The 19,910-nt window shown below is 42.4% G+C and overlaps 1 protein-coding gene across 5 annotated transcripts in view; it reads right to left on the minus strand.

The window, feature by feature from the left end:
• Positions 1-19,910, minus strand: part of herc2 (HECT and RLD domain containing E3 ubiquitin protein ligase 2) — a 233,973-nt gene that overhangs the window by 161,511 nt on the left and 52,552 nt on the right. For 4 of the 5 annotated variants that reach the window (XM_085999555.1, XM_085999558.1, XM_085999554.1 and 1 more), the window contains exons 6-11: positions 17,874-17,974; positions 17,604-17,760; positions 17,390-17,500; positions 11,926-12,091; positions 7,292-7,465; positions 5,697-5,885 (exon numbers count right to left, since the gene is read on the minus strand). In XM_085999555.1, the coding sequence (XP_085855681.1) occupies positions 5,697-5,885; positions 7,292-7,465; positions 11,926-12,091; positions 17,390-17,500; positions 17,604-17,760; positions 17,874-17,974 (898 nt within the window). The remainder of the gene's footprint in view (positions 1-5,696; positions 5,886-7,291; positions 7,466-11,925; positions 12,092-17,389; positions 17,501-17,603; positions 17,761-17,873; positions 17,975-19,910) is intronic. The other variant, XM_085999557.1, reaches the window with a different exon arrangement.

Raw genomic sequence — 19,910 nt, forward strand, 5'->3', positions numbered from 1 at the left:
CCCTTCTCGTGTTTGATTAGGTATCTACCAAAACTTGCTTTTACACCTCCCGATGCGGACTCCTCTACACTGAGGAGACCAAATGAAGATTGAGTGACCACTTTGCGGAACACCTCCGTTCAGTACACAAGCTTGACCTCGAGCTTCCCGTCGCCTGTCACTTTAATTCTCCGCTCACACTCTGACCTCTGTTCTCGGCCTCTTATACTGTTCCAACGAAGCTCAAGGAACAGCACCTCATCTTTCTATTGGCACTTACAGCCTTCTGGACTCAACACTGACTTCAACAATTTCAGACCATAACCTCTGCCCCTATTTTTTCCAGATGGCAGCTGTTTATGATTCTGCCATTCCCATTTACACATCTTCTAGACTCATCTTTTGTTTCTTGACTTGTCCCATTACCATCTCCTTTTGCTTTGTACAATCATACCCTTTGTCATTTAATCAATCCTGCCCTCCACCCTATCACAGACCTTTCCTTTTGTTCTTTCCTCCCCTCCCCCTTTCCCTGCCCCAGCACTTGCTTAAAATCTGTTACATCTCTAACATTTTCCAGTTCTGATGAAAGGTCATCGACCTGAAACATTAACTCTGTTTCTCTCTCCACAGATGCTGCCTGACATGCTGAGTATTTCCAACATTTTCTGTTTTTATTTCACAGTAATTCGCTTGATTCGTGCCCTGGCATTAGACTCAATATCCATCCCCTCCACTATCAGCACTCATGAATCTTGCCATTCATGTGGAAATGACTTATGAAATTATACTGGACGTCCTGCTGGTGGCACTGTCCAGGGAGAGTATAAATACTCGGGCATGGGCCCAGCTTGCTCAGGGCATTCTTTAACAGGAACTAGTGAAGGACACAACTCGATCTCCATGTTGAAAAACAGTTGATTAAAGCCTTGTTTAATACTCAGACCAAGTGCCTAATAGTTTTCTTGTGTCACACACTGTGGCTACAGTATCTACAGATGCACTGCATCTAACCAAGGTTACTTCAACAATACACCCTTTCCCCACGAATGCTACCAGAGACAGACAAGAGCGGCAATGTCACAGCGACACCATCGCCTCCAGGTTCCCAAGTCACACACCTTCCTGACTCTGACATTCCTTCATCATCGCTGCGTCAATCTCCTGGGATTTTGTACCTAACACCACAAAGCATGCAGCGGTTCAATGAGAAGTTCCACGAACACCCTCTGAGGGCAACTAAAAATGAGCAGAAAGTACGGCCTTGCCAGCGTTGTCCACACCCAGAGAAGAAATTTAAAATGCTAAGCAGCGTAAACTGAAGTCTTTTTTTTATTTATTGGATGTGGGCGTCGCTGGCAAGGCCAGCATTTATCGCCCATCCCTAATTGCCATCGAGAAGTCTGGAGTCACATCGTCACAGACAGGGTAAGGACACGGCAGGTTTCCTTCCCTAAAAGATTGTGAATTAGTGAACCAGATGGGTTGTTACGACAATCCGCTAGGGTCATGGTCACATCACTGATACTAGCTTTTTAATCCTGAATTTAAATTCCCCAGCTGCCATGGTGGGATTTGAACTCCTGTCTCTGGATCATTAGTCCAGGCCTCTGGATTACTAGTCCAGTAACATAACCACACCCTTGCTAGACAGTACGAGAGAGATTAGGTTCAGGCGTCTGAAAAGACTTATCAAACTTTTACTTGTTTCTTTCGTGTAATAATTGTTAATACAATAAGCAGCAGCTGGGCTGCTTGGTGAATTAGAAATGATGGAAATCAGATAATGTTTGTAAAAGCAAGCTTCAGCTTGGCTCAACGCTAGTGCTCTCGCCACTGGGTCAGAAGGTTGTGCGTTCAAGCCCCAATCCAGGATTTAATAATATAATCTAAGCTGACACTTCAATGCTGTAATGAACGTGTGTTGTTCTGCTGGATGTGCAGTCTTTTGGATAAGACATTAAACCAAGGCTCCTTCCATCTGTTCAGGTGGAAAGTGCAGAATCCCGAGAAATTATATTTCACAGCTGCATCGATTGTGGACATGTGCCAGAGGACTGGGGAGTGGCCAATGCAGTACTCATTTTTTAAAAGGGAAGACAGAGGTATTCCGGGTAATTACAGGCAAGTTAGCTTAACCTATGAAAATTTTAGAGTTGCTAATTAACTATGAAATTACCACATATCTAGATAAAGAGAAAATAGATGTAGCCAGCATGGATTTCGAAAGGGATGAAGTTGCTCGGCAAACCTTAATTATTTGAGGAGGTAACAGACATTGTAGCGGGGAGAAATGCAGTGAATATCGTGGACATGGATTTTAAGAAAGCCTTTGGAGGTACCACACTGGAGATTACTAAAGAAGGTTAAGGGGTATAGAATTAGGTAGAGCAAAACAAACTGGTTTGAAATTGGTTGGAGATAAGGAGAGCAGGAGTTAAGGTTAGTTTTTCCCCCAGAGTATTTGAAAGTGGATAGTGGTGTCCTGAAGCATTCAGTTCTGGGGCCCTTTCTGTTCACTGTGTATATCAAATGATCTGGATTATAGGCCCAGAGGGAGTGGTGTCAAAATTTGCAAATGATACCAAAATAGTAAATTCTTTAGAAGCTGCAAAATGATATTGAATAGATGGGGGAATGGGATAAAAAGTGGCAGATTGATTTCAATATCAGCAAGTGTGAGGTGATGCATTAACAGCAGTAATTATACTCTGAATAAACAGAGTGATTTGGAGGTACAGGTTCACAGGATGCTGAAGGCAGCACCTCCGGTTGATAAGGCTGTAAAAAAAATGCTAATAATATTCTAGGTTTCATCACGAGATATAAAATATAAAAAACAAGAAGCAAAGATGAGCCTATATAAAACTTTAATAAGATTTCAGTTAGAGTATTGCTTGCAGTGTTGGGCTCCATACTATAGGAAGGGTATTGAGGCTTTAGTGAGGGTGCAATGCAGATTCACTAGGATGCTGCCTGGTATAAGTAAATATAAATACAAAGAGTTAAAAATATTGTGCTTTTTTTCCCATTAGAACATTGCAAATTGTCAGGCGATATGATAGAATGGTTAAAGTTAGGGTCTTAAAGAAGTGGCTAGTGAGATAGTTGATGTGTTGGTTTTAATTTTCCAAAATTCCCTAGATTCGGGGAAGGTTCCATTAGATTGGAAAATAGCGAATGCAACTCCATTATTCAAAAAGAGAGGGAGACAGAAAGCAGGAAACTACAGGCCAATTAGCTTAACATCCGTCATAGGGAAGATGTTAGAAGCTATTATTAAAGACGTTATAGCAGGGCACTTGGAAAAGTTGAAGGTAATCAGGCAGAGTCAACCTGGTTTTGTGAAAGGGAAATCATGTTTAACCAATTTATTGGAGTTCTTTGAGGAAGTAACATGTGCTGTGGATAAAGGGGAACTGGTGGGTGTACTGTACTTATTCCAGAAGGCATTTGATAAGATGCCACATCAAAGGTTATTGTGGAAAATAAAAGCTCATGGTGTAGGGGGTAACATATTGGCATGGATAGAAGATTGGCTAGCTAACAGGAAACAGAGAGTAGGCATAAATGGGTCATTTTCTGATTGGTAAGATGGAACGAGTGGTGTGCCACAGGGACCAGTGCTGGGGCCTCAACTTTTTACAATTTATATAAATGACTTGGATGAAGGGACCGAAGGTATGGTTGCTAAATTTGCTGATGACACAAAGATAGGTAGGAAAGTAAATTGTGAAGAGGACATAAGGAGGCTACAAAAGAATATAAATAGGTTAAGTGAGTGGGCAAAGATCTGGCAAATGGAGTATAATGTGGGAAAATGTGAAGTTGTCCATTTTGGCAGGAAGAATAAAAAAGAAGCATATTATCTAAATGGTGAGAGATTGCAGAGCTCCGAGATGCAGAGGGATCTGGGTGTCCTAGTGCATGAATCGCAAAAGGTTACTATGCAGGTACAGCAAGTAATTAGGAAAGCTAATAGAATGTTATTGTTTATTGCGAGGGGAATTGAATACAAAAGTGGGAGATTATGCTTCAGTTATACAGGGCATTGGTGAGACCACATCTGGAGTACTGTGTACAGTATTGGTCTCCTTATTCATGGAAGGATGTAAATGCGTTGGAAGCAGTTCAGAGGAGGTTTACTAGACTAATACCTGGAATGGGCGGGTTGTCTTATGAGGAAAGGTTGGACAGGCTGGGCTTGTATCCGCTGGAGTTTAGACGAGTAAGAGGTGACTTGATTGAAACATACAAGATCCTGAGGGGTCTTGACAGGGTGGATGTTTCCTCTTGTGGGAGAATCTAGAACTAGGGGGTCACTGTTTAAAAATAAGGGGTCGCCCATTTAAGACAGAGATGAGGAGAAATTTTTTCCCTCAGAGGGTCAGGAGTCTTTGGAACTCTCTTCCTCAGAGGGTGGTGGAAGCAAAGTCTTTGAATATTTTTAAGGCAGAGGTAGATAGATTCTTGATAAGCAAGGTTATCGGGGGTAGGCGAGAATGTGGAGTAATCAGATCAGCCAGAATCTTACTGAATGGCGGAGCAGGCGCAAGGGGCCGAGAGGCCTAATTCTGCTCCTAATTCGTATGTTCGTATGAAAGGGTGGAACTGGGTAGATAGAAGCAGGCTTTGTCCAGTAGTTGTGGGGTCAAGAACAAGGGACCACAAGACACAAGATGAAATGCAAGAGGTTTAGAAGAGGGCTGGGAAAACATCTTTGCACAGAGAGTTGTGAGGCTGTGGAATTCACCAGTGGCAGAAACCATACAAACATTCAAGATTAGATCACGTAGGTGGTGAAGGAAATAGATGATGGTTGAAGGGATATGGGAACACGGTGGCTAAATGTTTCGAACTATTTACCCATTTGGAGGGTAAATGCCTAAATGGACTAGTTGGGCCAAATGTTTGTTTTGCGTGGGTTTCCTCCGGGTGCTCCGGTTTCCTCCCACAGTCCAAAGATGTGCGGGTTAGGTTGATTGGCTATGATAAATTGACCCTTAGTGTTAGGGGGATTAAATACATGGGGTTACGGGGATAGGGTGGGATATGTGTTGGTGTAGGGGTTACGGGGATCGGGTGGGATATGTGTCGGTGCAGGCTCAATGGGCCGAAATGGCCTCTATCTGCATTGTGGGGTTTCTGTGATTCTGTGTAGCTATGTATTTTGATGTAAAAGATCCCAGGGATCGTTTTCAAAGAGTAGGGAGTTCTCTGAGTATCCTGTTCAACCAACAGCACAAACACAGATTAACTGGTCAGTTCTCTCATTTGCTGTTTTTGGGGCCTTGCTGTGTGGATATTACACTTGCCGACTGAACAAAAGTGGCTACATTTCAAAAGTAATTTATTAGCTGTGAGGACATGAAAGGTGCTATATAAATGCAAGCTCTTTCTTTAAAAAAATTTGCATGATTTTAATTTTGTATAAATGTGATGAAAACGGTTGAAGTGGTTACAATTTTCTTCTGTGACAAGACAAGCAACCACATGATTCACAAAAAATAAGGTCCCCACCAAAATACAGTTTCTCACACAAACATCCCACATGAACGACTTTCAGTATTTGCGATCATAACACCTTAAACTTACATCTCATTTTACAACTGGTTTTTATTGCTATCTTTACGCTGGAGTGAATCATTGGAGATACTACGGGAAACTCAATCAATACCAGTAATCAGCAGAAAGGAAAAAGAAACATCATAACTTACCAGTGTATCACTGCTGTATACTTGCATGTAAACCCTTCCGTTCCTTGACAGAATAATAAAGCATTTCTCAGCACAGGCTATCTGCGTGACTCCAAGATTAGCAATACCTTCACATTGAATGGGACAAATCACTGTTGTCTGACTTCTCCAACCAAGCAACCCCCAGCCAAGGACTTCTTGCAAAGATCCCTACCACAAAAATAAAGCAGACAAAAAAGCCTTCTAATGTAAAAGTTGCTTCTGGGGAAAAAAGTTAGTACAGTACTCACCTTTCTTTGCAAATTCTAGTTAAAGGGGAAACAATTATCTGGTGATAGACTTACTCTAACAAGTTACAGAAATATTTTAATAAAAAGCAAAAAACTGCAAATGCTGGGGAGGGGGGGGTGGGGGAGTGGGAAGAGCCCCGTCAGAAACATCAACCTGTCTTTTCTCTCCACAGATGCTGACTCGCCTGCTGCATAGTTACAGCACTTTCTGTTTTTGCTTAGAAGTATCCTGGAATCTTATGAAGTTTCCACAATTTTTTGAGGTCTCCCTCCAGAGTTGTTGCAGAGACTGCTTCAATAGCAAGGAGCTGCCCGTGTCCTGGAGCTGCCCGTGTCCTGGAGCTGCTCGGGTCCAGTTCAACGAGGGCCACAACTTCAGACCAGCCTGGGAGCTGTTCCTGAGCCCAGGAGTACACTCCAGGAGTTGACTACTGCTTAGGGTTGCCAACCCACCAGGATTGCCCTGGAGTCTCCAGGGATTGAAGATTAATCTCCAGAACACTGCTACAAGCACCCCAGGAGAAAAATCATAGAGGTATAAAAGAAACAGAGTGTGTTTTCATTTTCTTTGAACACTTATTTCTGAGTTATAAAAATATTAGAGATGGAGAAGAAGGACTATTTGACTGGGCGGTTGGAGGCAAAAGGTTATGTGATGAAGCCTCCAGAGATATGCCCAACCAGAGTTGGTATCCCTACTACCTGCTGCAAACTCAATCTGTAGTGTACTTACCCAAGCTCAATCTGAAGTTACAGTTCGTATTAAAATGTGGACTCTTATTTTCCTATCATTCCACTTAAACTCGGCATTCCATGGATTTCCCTCCCCGCAAACACACTCACCCGCCTCTCCGTAAATATTGGAGCTATTATGTCTAGATGGTCCCTTTCATTTTAAAAATAGCAAGGGATATTTGGGAATGATGAGCACTGCTGAACCCAAGAGAATACCTAAGGCCAACCCAAAATATTTAACACCTTAGATTGCCAAGGAAAGTCCCCTCTAGTCTGCACCAACGAGCCTTTCACTTCAACTTCAGAAGGGCATCTGTTACTGTAGCAGTGTGATATTCCCATTTTTCAACCAGCCATTCTTGCAACCTCAAGACACACGCAGCTATGATAGAACTGGATTCAAATAAAGGTAGTAAAAGGTGAAACTGCAGTCTTCCAATACCCTTTTGTCACAGCAACATAGCTTTATAATATATAGCATCCAAATTTGGAGTACAGACATTTCAAGCAGAATGTATGGCAAACAATTTGAAGTGGATGTTTCTACACAAGGTAGTTGAGCCTTTTGAGGTTATTTACACATATTTTTACCTTTTGAGATGGAGGAGAGCTACACTGTGGTGGCATGCAAGGAACTGCCAAACGGTCCAGATGAGCCATAATCACAACTGCTGTCTGCCGTAGATCTATGGCCAAATCATTATCTTGCGGTAAAGTAAGGTACCTCAAAAAGCATTCATTTGGGCTCAAGGGATTTCCCAATATCTGGAAAAAAACGCAAACAAAAAATTCCTTATTTAGTTAATGATTTTTCAATAGCTAGTAAATTACGGCCACTCACCACTCAGTTAGTTATATGACAACGGTGCAAATCTAAAATTAGACAAACCCTCTAACAAGCTCATGAAACCAGAGCGATTAAATGGAGAAACAGGAATGGAATTCCTAAAATGTGTACAGGGCTTCTTCCTCAAGCAGTGTGTTAATAAGCCTACAGAGGTGGAGGTGATGCTAGAGCTGCTTCTGGGTAATGAACTATATCAGGTGGATAATCTAAATGTGCATGAGCACCTTGGGAGTAGCGACCACAATATGATAAACTTTAAGATCCAATTAGAAAAGGAAAAAGTCAGTACCAAAGCTAGAACACCACATTAGGGTAGATTTTAGAAAGATGAGGAGCAAGCTAGCTTAGGTGGAAGGAGAAGTTGGCATTCAGGCCTGTAGAGCAACAGTGGAAGATTGCAAAGATACAAAATTAGGTACAGCAAGCAATTAGGAAAGCAAATGATATGTTGGCCTTTATTACAAGAAGATTTGAGTACAAGAGTAAAGACTGCAATTATATCGGGCCCTGGTGAGACCACACCTGGAGTATTGTGTACAGTTTTTGTCTCCTTACCCAAGGACGGATATACTTGCCATAGAGGGAATGCAACGAAGGTTCACCAGACTGGTTCCTGGGATGGGGGGATTGTCCTATGAGGAGAGATTGAGTAGACGAGGCCTATATTCTCTGGAGTTTAGAAGAATGAGAGGTGATCTCATTGAAACATACAAAATTCTTACAGGGTTTGACAGGGTAGATGCAGGGAGGATGTTTCCCCTGGCTGGGGAGTCTAGAACCAGGGATCACAGTCTCAGAATAAGGGGTCGGCCATTTAGGACTGAGATGAGGAGAAAGTTCTTCACTCAGAGGGTGGTGAATCTTTGGAATTCTCTACCCCAGAGGGCTGTGGAGGCTCAGTTGTTGAGTATATTCAAGACAGGGATTGAAAGATTTTTGAATATTAAGGGAATCAACAGATATGGGGATAGTGAAGGAAAGTGATGAGGTAGAAGATCAGCCATGATCTTATTGAATGGCGGAGCAAAGGGCCAAATGGCCAACTCCTGCTCCTATTTCTTACGTTCTGTTTTATGTTCTTAGTAAATTCCCCCAAAAAAGGAAACTACTGGTAGTTTTTTTGGGAAGTTATGGATAACTAAAGAGGTTAGACACCAATTAAAATTGAAGAGGGCCTGTAAGGACTATCAGAATAATAATTAAAATACTATAGTAGACTATGAGAATATTTAAAAAAGTTAAGAATGGGATAAATAAAGCCAAGAGGGAGTATGAGGAAACATTTTTTAAAACATCAAAAGGAAGAGTCAATCATTTTACAAGTATATCAGTAACAAGAGAATTTCTGAAGCGAGGTGGGACCCGAGAGGAGAGGACTGTCAATTTGTAAATGACGTTTAAAAAATAGCGGAGGTATTTAAGTACGTTACATTGCTCTTTACTAAAAGTGAAGGATATCAGAACAGATGAATCTGGAAGCGGTTAGTTATTATTATGAATAAAAGGAAATTTTCAATCGGTTAGTTAGGCTAAAGGAAGACAAAAACGCCCAGGCTCACAGCATACATTCTAGGGCCCCGAGGAAGGAAATTGCAGTGGTCCGAGAAATTGTATTTCAGGGCTGTTTCAAGTGCGGCTGTGAGCCAGAGGTATGGAGAGTGGCCAATGTAGTACCCATTTTTAAAAAGGGAGACAGAGCTCATCCGGATAATTATAGACCAGTTAGTTTAACGTATGTGACAGAGAAAATATTTGAGTCTCTAGGATGAAATTACCACGTATCTAGATAAAGAAACAATAGTTAGAAGTAGCCAGCACGGATTTCAAAACGGTTAATTGTGCTCATGGAATTGTTTCCAAAGGTAACAGATATGGTAGATGGGGAAATGCAGTGGATGTAACGGGCATGGACTTTAGGAAAGCCTTTGACAAGGTGCCACATGGGAGATTACTAAAGAAGAATAAGGGGGTTGGAATTGAGGGGAGGGTAGCAAACGGAATTTAAAATAGTTTAGAAGGGAGAAAACAGAGAGTCAGAGTTAAGGGCAGTTTCTCGGAGTGGTTGGAAGTGGGTAGTGGTGTCCCATAGGGTTCAGTTCTAGGGCCACGTCTGTTCACTGTGTATATCAATGATTTGAATATAGGCCTAGAGGGAGTGGGGTCAAAATTTGCAGACAATACCAAAATAAGAGGTTTCGTTAATACTTTAGAAGACTAAAGGAAGCTGCAAAGGGATATTGAGAAGATGGACGAATGGGCTATAAAGTGACAGATGAATTCAATGTCAATGAATGTGAAGTGATGCATTTTGGTAAAAAAATTAGCAGTAATTATACTCTGAATGCAGAGTGATTTGAGGGTACAGGTTCACAGGACATTAAAGGGAGCAGGTGGATAAAGTGATAAAAAATGCTAATGGAATTCCAGGTTTTATCACGAGGTATAGAATATAAAGCCAAGAGGTAATGCTGGGCTTATAAAACACCTTAATATGACCTCAGTTAGAGTACGATGTGCTGTGCTCGGCTTCATACTGTAATAAGCCCATATATGTATGCAGAACTAATTCTCATCATGGGTTTATTTCAATGAAGTTTCATCTGGTCTACTGACTAAAAATACACAGGCATTTCAACTAAACATCATGGTTTACATTTTAAACTCTAAGTATAGGAGCACTCAAACAGAAACCCCCAACTTTTTGGGGGCAACTGTCGATCAAGATGATACATCGATGCAGAGTAAAAGAACATTTTTTTCCTTTCTATTCATCAACCTTTCCAGACCAGGTATGGCACAGATAGTTGTAGAGTAAATCTGGGAAAAACCTAATCTATCTAATCTGTCATAAACCAACGCACAAGAGCACTCCCTACGACATCAGTGCAAATTTTCCTTTCTCCCCTCACAGGTCCTATTCTTAGTGTCTCCGAATTCAACCGGCAATTTGTGCCAAATACTGAAAAAGTGTTTGTTTTTTTTTATAAACTGTAGCCTCATGCTCCCTGGGACCTACAATGAGATTGTCTAAACTTATGACAGCTGGAACATTACAGCCAACATAGAGGGAAGATCTTCACTGCATTAGGCTCGGAGGTGAAAGATCGATGTGCTAACCCAGTGCACCAATTGCAAGCAGATGTGTAGAAGCTTTATGAAGTGACCCAAGGCTCGGGAATTATTATTTCTACTTTACAACCCAACAGTTAAGAGTTCAAGTCTCAGGACTACTCACTTAGGCTCGCTTCTCACTACTGCGATTACGTTTACTCAATTCTCAGCCAAGCTGTCAGGTAGGGCAACATGATATGGGCGAGCACTCCATTTGCGTAGAAGGGGAAAATCTGACAGTCAGTCATATCGCCATAATAGCTGCATCTCCTGGCAACCAATACAATATGCCATTGCTAACAAGCATAGCAAAATCCAGAATCCACACCAACACCTTCCCAACTTAATCATGAAATTAATGAGTGGCTCATATAGAAGCTAGAAATGAAAACTGATTAAAATAGAGGCAAAAAACTGCAAACATTAGAATTCTGTAACTACAACAACTTGTATTTATATAGCACCTTTAACGTAATAAAACGTCCCAAGGCGCTTCACAGGAGCGTTATCAAAACCAAGGTTTGACACCGAGCCAAAGAGGTAGGTTTTAAGGAGGAGAGGTGGAGAGGTTTAGGGAAGGAATTCCAGAGCTTAGGACCTAGGCAGCTGAAGACACGGCTGCCAATGATGGAGCGATTAAAATCAGGGATGTTCAAGAGGCCACAATCAAGAAACTAGTGGCTTTTTTTTTTTTTAAATCAACATCAGATAGATTGGTACAGACAATAAATTCAAATTCCCCCAAAATACTCGCAAGTAACTGAGCCACAAACCTGTTGCTGGATGCATATGCTCTCCATCAACACTTTTTCGATTTAATGTCCAATCAAAAGCTGAGAATTGAATGTATTTTGCCTTTTGCTTTAACCTCAACCTCAGAACAGTACGCCAAATGGATCGGTCGCTCTACTCCCCACACTGCCCATCCTTAAGCTTGTGAATGCAATTTTTTTTATTAAAAAAAAGGAATTTCTAAACCAGGGTTTCCCCAGTGTAAATTCAAATGGTTCCCTTCACTGACATTTTGTATTACTCGGAACTACTACGGTCAATAAAATGAAACAAACTTTACATTCTGCTATCAGCAGAGGCTGGGGGTGGGGGGGTGCAAGCATGCTTGATGACATCATATTCTCAGCAACCTTCATTCAAAAATGCACACAAGAATTCATTGAACCTTTTGTATTTCATACCAACAGTGCAAGACAAAAGCATGAAACACTTCACTGACATGCCACTAAAAGCACTTCCACAAGTCTACCTGTACCTCTTCATCAGCAGTTGGCAAATCTTTGCTGCACTGTATGCTCTGGAATCTCTGCAGAAGAGGTAAAAGTGGTGCGCTGGTTCCCTGTGATGATCGTTCGTTGTCAGTTTCTCTGGTTCCATTTTCCCAAAGCTGCAGTAGTAGTAACACAGCGGACAGCATTTGGCTATAAAAGGAAATAAACATTCAATAAACGAGGCACTCAAGCCAAGGTTCTCTCTCACACTTGGTCAATATTTCAAAGAGTGATAAAAATATTTGAGCAGCCTTGACAGATCAAATGCCCTTCATTCATTCCATGTTTCGTATGCGCTAATGCCAAAACACTGTACTTGTCCACTATTTAAAACCCATTTAGTTTTAGTGTACATGTAAGGGTCTAACTTGTACATCAGCATGTTGTTTTGCATAATTTTTTGGTTCAGCAAAAAGTCACATATCCTGAGAGTGTGATACTGGTGAACTCTACAAGCCCATTTTCCTCCCCTCCTCTCAGAGGTGCAGAGTCCCCACCCAAGTGGCCACTCTAAGTGTGAGGCTAGACAGCGAGCATCAGTGGGCCCTTCAACCATGGAAGTCCTCGTAGACAAGCCTGTTCCTATTCTTTGTTTCTTAACCTGTCCCATTACCATCTCCTTTTGCCTTGAATATCTCGTAACCTCTCCTGCCTTCTATCCTATCACAGACCTTCCCTTTTGTTCTTTCATCCCCTCCCCCATTTCCCAGCCCCTACACTTGCTTAAAAAATCTGTTCCATTTCCTGCTTTTTTCCAGTTCTGACAAAAGGTCATCGACCTGAAACGTTAACTCTGTTTCTCTCTTCACAGATGCTGCCTGACCTGCTGAGTACCTCCAGCATTTTCTGTTTTTATTTCAGATTTCTAGCATCTGCAGTATTTTCGTTTTGTATTACTGTTCCTATTCTCACCTGGCATCCATACTTGTACATTTTCAACAACAGTAACAATTTGCATTTATATAAGCACATTTAAAGTAGAACAACATCCCAAGGCTCTTCACAGAGGAGCAAGGAAACAAAATGGATGCAGAGAGTAGAAGAAGTGACCAATAGCTTGGTCAAAGAAGTACAAAAAGCAGCCAAAAAAGCTAACTAGGATGCTAGGCTTCATCATAAAAGGTATAAACATAAAATCGATGAAGTATTACTGCAATTACACACAGGTCTCGGTCAGGCCTCATTTGGAATATGGTGAACAATTTTGGGTGCTCCACCTTAGGAAGGACACAATTGGAGAAAGTCCAATAACAACTCACCAGAATGATACCAAAGAAGAGGGGCTGGAGATTACGAGATTAAGAGGTGATCTGATCAAGGTGGCTAAAATAATGCAGGAATTGATAAGGTAGATAGGTTAATGACTCTTCCCTCCAGCAGGAAAATCCAGAACAAGGGTTCATAATCTTCGAATTCAATACAAGCCAGAAAAGCAAATCACAGGAAAGAACAAAAAGGAAAAGAGCTTCCATTTATATAGCCCCTTCCCAGCCCTCAGGATTTCCCAAAGCATTTCACAGCTGATTAGGTACTTTTGAAGTGTAGTCGCTGTTGTACTGCAGGAGGCGAGGCAACCAATTTGCACACAGCAAGCTCCCACAAACAGCAATGTGATAATGACCAGATAATCTGTTTTTGATGTTGGTTTAGGGATAAATATTGACCAAGACACCAGGGATAACTCCCCTGCTCTTCTTCTAATAGTGCCGTGGATCGTTTACGCCCACCTGACGTGGTTCAACGTCTCATCAACAAGACAGGACCTCCGACAGTGCAGAACTCCCTCCGTACTGCACTGAAGTGTTAGCCAAGATTATGTGCTTAAGTCTCTGGAGTGGGGTTTGAACCCACAACCTTCTGATTCAGAAGTGAGAGTGCTACCACTGAGCCAAGGGTGACACGCAAGGTCATAAGAATGTGACATGCACCACCCCAGAAAGCCACAGTTGCAGAATCAATTGAGGGGTTTGAAAGGGAGATAGATACTTGATTGTGAAGCAAGTGTATTAACGATTATGAGGAAAGGGCAAGAGTATATGGTTAAAAAGAGTCGTCACAGCTAACAAAATATAGGAACTGACTTGATAAGCGAAATGTCAGGCTTAAGCCAGTGAAGAGCCGAGGTTAGTGTTCTGAAATGTCTAGAATGTGATGTCAGCATGAGAAGTTTTCAAAATTAACCCAATGTATAAAAGGATGTTACTTTGTAGAAATTAGATTATCTTGACATATACCAAAGTTCCAAGTTGGTGCTTACAAATGCACAGGATCAACATGTGGGTAATTTCCAGCCAATCACCAAAGAAGTCACTGAAAATCCAATAATTAGCTCTGAAGATATTACAGTAACACACCACTGAGATACAAGAGCAAGATCTGAGGAGGGCTCAGTACACCAATTTTCATAAAGGAAGCTGTATGATAGCAAGTAGTAAGTCATTTAGAAAGGTTGGTTATACAGTAGACATAATACTGGATACTTGGGCGTGATTACAAGGCTGTAAACTCGGCGAGGGGTTCATATGTCAAACCTCAAGAATACTGAGATAACTGCTTATAGACACTCCCACCCATCAGTTGTACAATCTGTGCTTTCGCACTTTTATTTTTAACTTTATGGGCATCATGATGGACAACAGCTGCAAAAACCCTCCTTGTGCAATTGATTACTGGAAAGTAACAGTCAGTGGGGTAGAAATTAGACCTCGCTGCACCCATTTTACAAGCCTACACAAGAACATAAGACCTAGGAGCAGGAGTAGGTCACTTGGCCCCTCGAGCCTGCTCCGCCATTCAATAAGATCATGGCTGATCTGATCTTGGCCTCAACTCCACTTCCCTGCCCGCTCCCCATAACCCTTGACTCCCTTATCGTTCAAAAATCTGTCTATCTCCGCCTTAAATATATTCAATGACCCAGCCTCCACAGCTCTCTGGGGAAGAGAATTCCAAACATTCACGACCCTCAGAAGAAATTCCTCCTCATTTCAGATTTAAAAGGGTGCCCACTTATTCTGAAATTATGCCCCCTAGTTCTAGATTCCCCCATGAGGGGAAACATCCTCTCTGCATCTACCCTGTCAAGCCCCTTCAGAATCTTCTATATTTCAATAAGATCCCCTCTCATTCTTCTAAACTACAATGAGTATAGGACCAACCTGCTCAACCTTTCTTCAAAAGGCAACCCCTTCATCTTCAGAATCAACCTCGTGAACCTTCTCTGAACTGCCTCCAATGCAACATAGAAGATAGGAGCAGGAGTAGGCCATTCGGCCCCTCGAGCCTGCTCCGCCATTCAATGCGATCATGGCTGATCATCCAAATTCAGTACCCGGTCCCGGCTTTCTCCCCATACCCCTTGATCCCTTTAGCCATAAGAAATATGTCCAACTCCTTCTTCAATATATTTAATGTATTGGCCTCAACTGCCCTCTGTGGTAGAGAATTCCACAGGTTCACCACTCTCTGGGTGAAGAAATTCCTCCTCATTTCTGTCCTAAATGGCTTACCCCTTATCCTTAGACTGCGACCCCTGGTTCTGGACTCCCCCGCCATCAGGAACATCAGGCCTGCATCTAGTCTGTCCAGGCCTGACAGAATTTTATAAGTTTCAATGAGATCCCCTCTCATTCTTCTAAACTCCAGCGAGTACAAACCCAATCGACCCAATCTCTCCTCATACGTCATTCCTGCCATCCCAGGTATCAGCCTGGTGAATCTTCGCTGAACTCCTTCCATGGCAAGAACATCCTTCCTCAGATAAGGCGACCAAAACGGCACACAATACTCAAGATGTGGTCTCACCAAGGCCTGTATAACTGCAGCAAGACATCCTTGTTCCTGCACTCAAACCCTCTCGCTACGAAGGCCAACATGCCATTTGCCTTCTTAACCGCCTGCTGCACCTGCATGCTTACCTTCAGTGACTGGTGCACAAGGACACCCAGGTCTCATTTCACTTCCCCTTCTCCCAATCTATTGCCATTCAGATAATAATCTGCCTTCCTGTTTTTGCCACCAAAGTGGATAACCTCGCATTTATCCACGTTGTATTGCATCTGCCATGCTTTTGCCCAATCACCCAACCTGTCCAAATCATCCTGGAGTTTCTCGGCATCCTCCTCACAGCACACACCCTCGACTCCCTCACCTATAAAAAATCTGTCCATCTCCACCTTAAATATATTCAATGACCCAGCCTCCACAGCTCTCTGGGGAAGAGAATTCCAAAGATTCACGACCCTCAGACAAGAAATTCCTCCTCATTTCCGATTTAAAAGGGTGCCCCCTTATTCTGAAATTATGCCCCCTAGTTCTAGATTCCCCCACGAGGGGAAACATCCTTTCTGCATCTACCCTGTCAAGCCCCTTCAGAATCTTCTATGTTTCAATAAGATCCCCTCTCATTCTTCTAAACTCCAATGAGTATAGACCCAACCTTTCTTCAAAAGACAACCCCTTCATCTTCGGAATCAACCTTGTGAACCTTCTCTGAACTGCCTCCAATGCAAGTATATCCTTCCGTAAATAAGGAGGCCAAAACTGTATGCAGTACTCCAGGTGTGGTCTCACCAACACCCTGTACAGTTGTAACAGAACTTCCCTGCTTTTATACTCCATTCCCTTTGCAATAAAAGCCAACATTCCATTTGCCTTCCTAATTATTTGCTGTACCTGCATGCTAACATTTTGTGATTCATGATTCAAGGCCAAAATAGGCACAAGGGCCAATTTCAGGGAGCAACATCCAGCGCCCGATCAGCACCAAGGGTACAGGTGCCACCATATCAACATAGGCAGGTGCCCGCCTCAAACTGGCTAGGTCACTTACATATGTAAATGAGGGGCCCAAAGCCCATTTTAGGGTCCCTACACTAAATTGGTGCGCAATGAGTGGAGTTGGCTCCAGGCCTACTCTGGCTCAGGATTCTTCAGTGGTTACTGCGGCCTAAGTAGCGACCACTGCCATAAAGAACATTTTTTTTTTTTTTACAGCGCCGGGAGGAATAGGAGTATCGGTCCTCGATCGTTCCCACCCCATCCCCCGGGACTTACCTGAGGCTTGCTGCCGGCGAGGCAGGTGGCCCGAAATTGGAATACTAGCAATGGCCGAGCGACAGGTGCCGGCAACTCACCCAGATTATTTAAATCCTCGGGCCTCCCGGTTGTTTTGCAAGCCCTGTTGGTTATGCTGCCGAATAGGGGCCATAACCAATTTTTACCCCACTATATATTAAAGTCTAATTTTTTCATAAATATCAACAGATGGACTAAACCAGGAGATTGCCAGCCAGTGCCTCAAATTAACTTGACACCCACCTTCCCTCTCCATGATTAAGGCTGTGTAGCTCACCAACTGCTTGGAAATAAAACTGTTCAGTTACAAAATTCTGTATAGTCAAGTAAGGTGATTTAAGCACGAACAATACACTATTTTGTATTCCTTACCTCAGTGTTCCCCTCTGCACAGCCAGTTCTAGAAGTATTGCAAGAGCTAAGTGCTGGTCCTGAAGTGGAATGTTCCCTGGCCCCTTAGAGCTTGGTGCTCCATGAAGATCACTGCAGAACAACAGAATTTTAAGCCAATTATTAACTACCATAAATAACCATTTCCTTTCTAATTGAAATATCAAACTTAACTTGTCTGTTAATACCAACTTACCCTGTAACAACAGACCTGAGAAATTTTGTTGCTCTCTCCACAACTTCGAGCCACACGCTGGATACTGTGCCTTCGTCGAACAATGATGCTTCCGGGAGAGAACGAAGTGCATCAAGAGATTCCTGCAGTAACTCACTGCACAGGTCTGCATCTTCACCTTAAAAGCAAACGACAAAGAAAAATGTGTCCAGAGAGCTCACAGAGGCGAAATCTGCAATTAACCCTTAAAAAAATAACAAGGCTCTACAATGCCGTGCAGCATCCCCTTACCTGATCTCCAAGCTCTGCGAAGGAATGCAAAGGCAAATGAAAGTGCTGCTCTAGATCCAACTCTAGCAAGTCCTTCAACACCTTTCCCAACTGGCCTAGAACTAACATTAAAAAAAATGTTAAAATGACAAGCGGCAACACATATGCAAACTTTCAAATGTTTGAAATAGAAACAAAATAACCCCTTTTTTTTCTTCTATTCTCTCTTAAAAGCACCAGCTCTTGATGGGGGTACAGTTCTATGAATGTCAATGGTGCTTCCGAATAGCAGCTGGCCTCCATTATCTCACCCAAGTGATCATTCTTCACATGTAAACCAAGACAGAGTATCAGCAGGCCAGTTGACCCTGGAGGGCTTCACTAATAAACCTGATGCTGTTCTCATCCGACATTCACACACCCCATGCACACTGTTCATCGGGGTCACTCGACAGCATTCAGGAAAGGAACCCTGGCCAATCTTTCCACTGTCTAACCCTGTGGGGCCGAGACCAACTGTTGCATCCCAAATGAAATCAGCGCAGACCGAGAATCGAACCTGGAACCTTCTGCTCTGTAAAGCTTAGTGCTACATCAGGCACCATCGGAGAGGGTTATAATACGTTTTAATATGCATAAATATGGTTAGTAAGGCAAATATAGGTGTTTCTTTTACAGGAAACTTTCGATTTATCGGCACCTAAATAACCGGAAATCTTGGTTAACCGGCAAAATTCAGGAGTGGGTTCAGGTAAGTTTTATTACTTGCCTTCCTCCATCTGTTGCTGTGCAAGGGTGTGGCTGCAGCTGTTGCTAAGCTACAGAGACGCTTGGAACTTGTGGCCATTGTTCTGAACCTGTTGCTAAGCAACAGGGTTTGTTGCTTTATACGGAGCTCTCAGCTCCGTATCTTTTACTATAGCTTTCGGTTATCCGGAATTGTTGATGAACCGGCACCACGTCGGTCCCGGATAAAAAAAAGTTTCCTGTATTAGGTTTGGCTCATTCCATTGCTCTATTTAACTCAATTTTTTCTAAATTTTACTTTTTATTTTCTTTTATTCTGTTCTTGCTCCCTTTTATTTGAAAGTTACCTTATTTTCAAATTGTTGTACAGTAACTGGTTCACTAATATCCTTTAGGGAAGGAAACCTGCCATCCTGGCCTATACGTGGCTCCAGTCCTATCCCAATGTGGCTGATTCTGAACTGCCCTCTGATGTGGCCTAGCAAGACGCTCAGTTGTATCAAACAGGGCTATTAGGGATGAGCAATAAATGCCAGTCTTGCCAGCGATGCTCACATCCCAAGAATACATTTTTAAAAATTGTGCATATGTGCAAATTTAAAATCAATACTGCTTAGCAACATCTTGTTTTATAAGTCTCAAACATTTCAAAACTATCCAACTGCATTTGTTTAAAACTCAGGGAAAAAAAAATAATGGCCCGGATTTTCCAGGGCTTATGGGTGCGTACACGCCCATAAGGGTCCCGCAAGTTCCAGGTTTTCGCGCGCGCCATCCCAGGGAAAAGGGCATCTGCAGGCGGAGAGTTGGGCTATGGGCCCAACGATTGCCCGTGAAATTCTTACACCTGGTAAAAGCAGACACAAGGCCTGCTTTTACCAGCGTAAGAGTTTAAATGAATATAAAAATAATTTTCTTTCAATTATTTAAACATTAAAACACCTGTAAAATAAGTTACGGTTATTTTTAGCCCCGTAAAACATTTAAATTTATTTTTCAAAAAATTACATTTTTGTTTTAAATGTTTAATTAAATTGTATTTTAATTCATTTTAAATATGCAATTCCTTTTTTTAAATTTGTTATGTAAATGTTTTTAATGTGATCCCCATTCATGCTTATGGGGATTCCATACGTACGAACCTCCATAAGCATGAATGGGGATTCCCCCTTCTTTCATTGGTTGGGCCGGCCCACGTGATCCCAGGGGTGATTGCAAACCGCCTGCGCCCCTGGGATACGTGGGCCTCTACGCAGAGGCATCCAGGAGTATGAGTTTCCATGGATCTGGGACCATCAGGTAGGTTCGTAG

This window comes from Somniosus microcephalus, chromosome 10, assembly GCF_052327205.1.
Source record: "Somniosus microcephalus isolate GS21.2 chromosome 10, FLI_Smic_1.0, whole genome shotgun sequence".
NCBI lineage: Eukaryota > Metazoa > Chordata > Chondrichthyes > Squaliformes > Somniosidae > Somniosus > Somniosus microcephalus.